General features: G+C 41.8%; 1 protein-coding gene across 4 annotated transcripts in view; it reads right to left on the minus strand.

Moving 5' to 3' along the window:
- The window catches only part of abcc1 (ATP binding cassette subfamily C member 1 (ABCC1 blood group)), a 34,496-nt gene extending 26,814 nt beyond the window's left edge, over window positions 1-7,682 (minus strand). For 2 of the 4 annotated variants that reach the window (XM_020705550.2, XM_020705549.2), the window contains exons 1-2: window positions 7,520-7,682; window positions 2,406-2,582 (exon numbers count right to left, since the gene is read on the minus strand). In XM_020705550.2, the coding sequence (XP_020561209.1) occupies window positions 2,406-2,582; window positions 7,520-7,681 (339 nt within the window). In that variant the 5' untranslated portion in view covers window position 7,682. Of the gene's footprint in view, window positions 1-2,405; window positions 2,583-3,429; window positions 3,592-7,519 lie in introns of those variants that run through there. The other 2 variants (XM_011478656.4, XM_011478655.4) reach the window with 1 other exon arrangement.
- Between the last annotated feature and the right edge of the window lie 41 nt (window positions 7,683-7,723).

Consider the following 7,723-nt stretch of genomic DNA (forward strand, 5'->3'; position numbering starts at 1 on the left):
GATTTGAATTAAAAATACTCAGAAATGCAGTTTTAAGCTTCATTTTCTTTACTTACATCTTCCATCATGAGTAAAACGCCACAAAAACATAATAAAAACACAATTTTCATCAGAGGAATATAAGAATTATAGCAGGCTGGGGAGAAGGATGACTTCATCTGCTTCCATTGTAACCGTTCTGCAGCATAAATCCAACGACAGAAAACCTACAGTTCAGTGAAGAGGCGTCTGCCTCAAACACATTACTGCTCAGTGAACAAAGATTTGCATTAACACAATAAGACGTTCGTTCATTTGATAAAACCCAGAAGGACAGCTGTCAATCAGAAGAAGGTGGACAATGGTCAGAATATGGACCCTGTTATTTCACAGCATTACATTATAATGATAATAATTACTTACCTAGTAAAGATGATTAAAGTGATTGATCTCCAATTATATCACTTCACTTGCTACAAAAATGAATTCATGATTGTTTCTAATGAAAAATAATCTGCATCTATTTTTGATATCTGATCAATTTATGCTATGGAGGTTTCTGAAACAGTGTTTTGTCTATTTATCCTGATATAGTGTTATTTTTAATCATAGTCTGGATTTTTCTGATGAACATAATCTGCATATATTTTAGATAACTGATCTATATTTACTATGGTGACTTCTAAAATATTTACATCTATTTGTACCTAATAATTAAGTAATTCATCATGTGCTTTATTGATAAATCATGTAATAAATGGTTACAGTAGAACAGAGGTGGGATTATAGAAGTTCACTTCCTTTGACTTCCTTTCAATAAATATTTGATTTAATGTCTAATTATCCTCAGTTTAATACGTCATTGAATGAATGTAGACCTGATGATTGTTTTGTTTTAATGCATTATTCTGGCTTTGACTGAAGAAAACCATTTAATTCAAATCAAAATAAATTATTTTTTGTTTAGTCTGATCCTAGTTAAGTTTTGTTTTTACTATATTTGGGTTTTATTCATTTCTCACTTTTACTTTTGTTTTCCCTGAAGTCTGTTTTGAGCCGGAGATGAAAGGAAGCTATATTTAAAAAAAACATTTTCACCTCTTTATCAAAGTAATGTGAGAGCTCGTTGGTTTAAAGCTCAATGCAGCATTAATCCAAACATTAAACTAAAATGATGCTTACGTCTACTGCAGGTGTCAAACTCGAGGCCCGGGGGCCAAATGTGGCCCTCCATGTTATTTTATATTATTTATGTGTAGCTGCTGTTGTAATTATTCAATGTTTGCAGGTCTGTGTGAATGCAGACACATTGTTGTTGTGTGCAGCCTTTTGTTGTAAAATGTTACACTATAATTCATGTTCTTTGCAGCTCCGTTTTATGTTATGTCTGTTTATTCACTTGGACAGTTTGATCCTTCATTAATGGAGTTCTGTTGGTTTTAATAAGCGGTGAAAATTTAAAAGAATTTATGTTAGAGTAACAAACAAACATATGTTTTCTATGCAACTGTAATTATCACTTAAAAAAGTTATAATAAATAATGAGTTATTTAACATTAAGGAGTTGTTACATTTATTTTCATCACATTTAGTTACATGTATAAGTTCTATCTGCCCTTTGAGGACAGACACTATGCTGATGTGGCCCCCAGTAAAAAATAAGTTTGACCCCCCTGATCTACTGTGATCCAAACATTTTGATCAGGATTCAGGAAGTTTTGTCCAAGTTAACCAAAACGGTTTAAAGGCCACAGCTCAGCATGAAGGAAAGGCTAACAGTGGAAACAATTACACTTCATTTGGGCGTTTTTGTAGATTTACAGTGAGGTTTAGTGATGAAAATGCTGTTTTTAACATGTTATTGTAACATTTTTATGATGATGGAAGACATATATATACAGATAATTAGGATTAAATTTGCATTTCTATGTATTTCTTTATTCTAATCATTGTGAATCAGGAGAAGACAAAAAAAATCCGGATTGGAAAAGATCGTATTTCAAAAATACCCCCCAGTCTCCAAGCTCCGCCCCTTTCTTATCCTCCATCTGCAGACCAACAGATCCATGAAGGTCTTTGTTTTCCTGGCTGGAATCTGGATCAGAACCGGACGGACAGATGGATCTGATTCTGCTGCTGTTTCTTTCGCTCTGCTATTGTTAGGCAGGGGGTTTAAAAAGCTAGCAGGAGACCATGTAAACAGAGAGCTCTCAGCAAAAGGGGAGTTGCTTCAGGGTTTCCCCGCCCACAACTCAGAGGGGAATTTCTGATGCCGCTCTTCAGAAACTATGTCCTAGAAAACTGCACCGATTTCTGGATTTTGCCTAAACATCAGAATCATAATGGAAAGACCACCGGGGTGATCAGAGCGGGACTTTAACAGAAGAAGGAACCGATCTGATGATAATCCTGGAAGGACGTCTTACCGTTTTTGCCTTGTTGAGGTGACTCATACAGATGTAGCCCCGGTTGTGGCTGCGCATGTACATCAGGTAGAAAGGGGCACAGAGCCACAGGTAGAGGCATGGCACCCACACCAGCACGGTGCTTTGAAAGCACGGAGTCAGGTCCGGATTAGACGTATTCCAGCTACGGTTCCAATCCTGGAGGAAAGGCGGACAAGGTCAAAAGGTCATAGTGGTCCTGCTTTTCCAACAGCTTGACAGTGAGAAAAAACTTTTCACTGAACCGTTCTATCAGTGAAAGTGGACACGGGTTCTGCAAGCAAAGGAGAACCTGCTGCTGTGTTTCTGGGTCTCTGGATGAGAGCCGTCAGCCAGAACTCCATCAGCAGGAAGCTGGACTCCCCGTGGGATCAGGACCGTCACAGAACTGGACTTTCTGCCATAAATGGCTTTAGGAACAACGTAGATATTCTCTGATTTCTGCTTTTATCACCTAAACCCGGAGAAGCGGTGGGGTCACTGGCCACAGTTTGTTTGTTTATTATTACTATTATTTTATCTAATGTATTTGTTTCTATTTCTTACTCTATTTATTTATGGTTGCAGTTAATTGCTGCTAAAGGAACAGAGAAAAAAATAATAAATGATCAAATTGACTTAAAGCCCAGAAGAGAACTGTTCTTGTTGAGTTCTCCAGGATGAGGTCGGGTTCGTTCTCTTTGTCTTTCCGGATGAAATTTTATTTTTTTATTTAATCGGCGTTACCCCCCCCCCCCCCCCCCCAAAAAAAAAAAAAAAAAAAAAAAGAAAAAGAAAAAAACGGGTCTGGGTTTCACACACGAGAAACCAAGTTTAAAGAAAAACGACGTTCCTGAGTCTGTCCGGCGTCACGGTACCAAGGTTCGGAACTCCGGCTTCATCGATCTGTTGTCATGATGGAGAAGCCCGAAGAGACTGAACGGAACCGGACTTGCCGGGTCCTAAGCACGCGCCGGTTCGCTAAACAACTTCTGACTAAGAGGGGATGACAGGAAAAATGACTCACCCAGAAAGGTTCCGAACTGTTCGGACTACAGAACCTGTCGAGCCCCATTCTCCGCGACGCAGCAGGTGTCTAAGCGGCCGCGGTTCGGAGAGTTTCTGCTGCTCCGCCGTTGTTTTGTAAGTGAACGAAGGTTGCCTGCTTAGCGTCTTCTTCTGTGGTGGCGGAAGGAGTTAAAGTGAAGAGCCGCAGCGCCGCCCACAGGGCAACGCGTGTACTGCATCCTGTTAGCGAAGCGCTGTCACGTGACGTTTGAGCCACCAAACAACCTCTCCCCCCACCTCCATGTTTTGCAACATTTTTTAACTTCATGCATGAAAAGGCTTTTAGACAACACTCTTGATTTACAATCTAAATAGGGATATTTTCAATGAGAGTGTATTTTTCTAGATTGCTGATGCAAAAATAAAAAATCTCCTGGGATTTCAGGAAGAATGCTTGAAATACAAACTAAATAATAATAATTTTCATCCCCTGCAGGTGGTTTCTCCTCCAAGCTCGGGTCCTCTACCAGAGGCCTGGGAGCTTGAGGGTCCTGCAGTATCTTAGCTGTTCCTGTTCTTTTCTGGACTGAGAGGTCTGAGGTCTTTCCAGGTATCTCTGGTAGCCACTCCTCCAGCTTGGGGGTTACTGCCCCCAGTGCTCCAATTACCACAGGCACCACTGTCACCTTCACTTTCCAGGCTTTCTCCAGTTTTTCTCTGAGTCCCTGGTATTTCTCCAGTTTCTCATGTTCCTTCTTCCTGATGTTCCCATCGCTTGGTACTGCCACATCCACCACAACGGCTTTCCTCTCTTCTTTATCCACCACTACAATGTCTGGTTGGTTCGCCATTACCATCCTAGTCTGGATCTGGAAGTCCCACAGGATCTTTGCCCTCTCATTGTCTACCATGTCAACCAGTGCTGTAAGCGATGGAGATGTCAATTTCCATGCAGGAACCTCCAAAAGGGATAAATAAAGTTGTCTATCTATCTATCTATCTATCTATCTATCTATCTATCTATCTATCTATCTATCTATCTATCTATCTATCTATCTATCTATCTATCTATCTATCTATCTATCTATCTATCTATCTATCTATCTATCTATCTATCTATCTATCTATCTATCTATCTATCTATCTATCTATCTATCTATCTATCTATCTATCTATCTATCTATCTATCACCTTCAGAGGTTTTTCCCATTTGACCTTGGGGTTTCCAGTCCATATTCTGCACACATGTTCCTGTATATTATTCCAGCCAATTGATTGTGGCTTTACCAGCCCTTTCTAGCCATTGGTAGGACTTCTTGATATCAGCCACTTCAGTTATGGTCCGGTGGTACATCCCATGCAGGGGTTTGTCCTCCCATGAAGATCTGTCCTCCAGCACTGTATCCTCTGCTCTCTATCACCTGAGACATTCACTGAGCTTGATGTATTAGCTTAGATGAGAAACCACCCGTGGAGGGTGCGCATGGAATTTTTAAATGTTTAAAATCTATAATTAATTGACCGCCCCTACACCGAGTTCACCTTGGGCAGCCGCGGTGCTACGGTAGGGGGGTTGACCCATGATCTTAAGATTGCAGGTTTGATTCCTGCCTTGCACGCCCATGGGTCAAAGTGTCTTTGGGCAAGGTACTGAACCCCTCTGGAGGTTGGCGCCAGTGTTCGGCAGCGGAGCCGCCAACAGTGTTTGAATGTGTGTGTGCATGGGTAAATGGGACTGTGAAGTGCTTTGGGCCTTCAAAAGAAGGTAGAAAATTGCTATATAAATATACGCCATTAGTTTTCTGTGTTTGACAGCATACAATCAAAATTTTGGAAAAGTAAAACCATCAATTGTTGTACCTGAGTGTATTTAGATCAGGGGTTCTCAAAGGCTGGAAAGATTTTTGGTGGCCCTCAGAAAAAGAAAGCCAGAGCAGGTTCCTTTGAGGAAAAACGTCGTGTTGGCGAGGAGAAAAGGCGCTTTCAAGCTAAGTGGACAGATGATTACTTTGTTGTACCTTGTGGCCTGGATAAAGTCATGTGCCTTATTTGTAAGCAGGTAAACGCAATTCTCAAAGAATTCAATAAGAATTGTCACTAAGCAACAATAAGCTCCAACAACTACAACGAAGCTACGCTGCACACCAGATGTTTACAAAAATGACAAAATCCAGTGAAGCTGTGACAGAAGCTAGTAGCAAAGTTGTGGCTTTGGAAACGGCCCGGCATAACAAGCCCTGACGGGGAGTGACGGGGAGTTTCTAAAAGAATGTATGCTGAAAGTAGCTGACATTGTTTGTCCAGAGCAAAAGAAAAAGTTTGAAGAAATAAGTCTGACAAATGATACAAATACTATACGAGCAGAGGATCTGCACAGCAACCTCCGACCGCAACTGGGAAAACCTCTGGAGGGCCTGGTTAACTGTACAAATGACACTTGGTCATTTAAGGTGATTAAAAACAACTTTTCTGTTTATCCATTTTTGGGGTTAGGGTTGGGTTAGGGTTAGCCTAACCCAACCCTAACCCCAAAAATGGATAAACTTTAGAAAACTTTAGAAACCCTAAGCTTTAGAAAACAAACTAGAGTCAGCTTTTACATTAGTTGCAATAAGTAAAGGATCATAGTAGTAGGTTTCGGGTCTGTCATCTGGACTTAGTTTTGTCAAGTTAAAGTTAAAGTTAGTTACCAGCTAATTCAGAATTGACAAAGCCTCTTGGATAAGAAGTGAAACATCTTCTAACTTTAAAAACTAAGTCCAGATGACAGCCCCTAAACCTACTAGTGTGATGGAATCAACCTGGATGAATGAGAGTCGTCATAGACATATAAGTTAGGGAGGATGAGAAAAACGCAGTAGATTTCATATTCGTAGTGTTTGTATCACTTCACAGATTTTCAGGATTGGGATGCAATAGTTTAGTGGTGAAAGACACACCTCATTTAGTGTTTTCCACATAATGGCCACACTGTGTTTGTCTTCCATATTGAGGCCAAAACTAAAAAAAATCTAAAAGAAAAACCTTTTCAGTGTTTCATCAAGTCAGCATTGTGTGGTCTAAACAGCTGATTTAGTCGAGTTCATCCCATGAACACGACACTGAACGGCGAGCAGCTCCACCCGACCACAGCGCCTTCAGGTTGGTGGGGGACAGGCAGGTGCTGCAGGTGGACTTGGTGAGTCTCCAAGTGTCATCAGCAGACTTGCATCAAGACTCTGAACTACTGTCAGAGTCCACCGCTTTGACTGGAATGACAGATGACCGCTGCAGGTGACTCCACCCACACCAAGACACCGCCGTCTGCAGTACAGACCATGTGACCTGGACGATACAGCAACGGTCTACCGTCCTGTTCATGGATGAGTGTCGGGTCACCTCACACACAGATGATGGTCAGCGTAGCTGGAGAAGGCGAGGTGAGCGACACGCCAAGGTCAACATGGTCTCCAGGGTTCTTTAGTTGAGGAGGAGCAACAGTCTGGTTCTTGTAGACGGTCCAGTCACTGCAGGTTCTGACCTCAGACATCATAGAATTCCACCAGAACACCCCAACATCTGTTCATGGATGATAACGCTTCACCAGAATGAACACAGCTGGTCTTTCGGAAGTGGGCGTGGCCACATGGTTTGACCAGCAATGACCCCTGACCTGAACCCCATAGAGCAGGTCTGGGACCAGCTGAAGCAGAGACTGGAAGACCGGACCCCCAAGTGACCTGCAGAACCGCATGTAGAACTTGTGGAAGAGTGGAACGCCTCAGAACGACATCATGAGGTTATTGAAGAGCGGGAGACGCCGAGGTCGAGCTGTCACTGCAGCAAGTGGAGGAAATACTCGCTGTTGATGAGGTCCGTGTTTGGTATGTGGGGCAATCTTTATTCTAGTTTAATTTTTGGACAATAAATAAACTAATGAAAATAAAGTGCTACTTGTTCATTATTAGTAATATATAGGGGGACTTTTATGCATTTCAATAAAATTGAGAGCAAATAGGAAAAGCACTCATGGAAATAACAGTATCCCTTAGAGTGAGTAGTGTAAATTGAAGCCAGTGTGTGCGTGTGTGAACAACACTGAGATTTGGTAGATTTTCTCAAGGACTCACATGTTTAACAGCAATTTTCCGATGTAGCAGAAGGTGAGGATTTCTGACTGTCACATATGTCTCCTGATAGGTTTGCGTGTGCGTGGAGAAACGTCTCCGTGTTTCCTTCCGTGCGCACTCAGCTGAAAAGCCTTTGCTTCCTCCTATTCCAAATGGCTTCATCGTCCGCAAACGGCGTGCGCGTTCACGGGAGCGTTGCGCGGT

This window comes from Oryzias latipes, chromosome 8, assembly GCF_053564925.1.
Source record: "Oryzias latipes strain Hd-rR chromosome 8, Olatipes_Hd-rR_3.1".
Taxonomy (NCBI): domain Eukaryota; kingdom Metazoa; phylum Chordata; class Actinopteri; order Beloniformes; family Adrianichthyidae; genus Oryzias; species Oryzias latipes.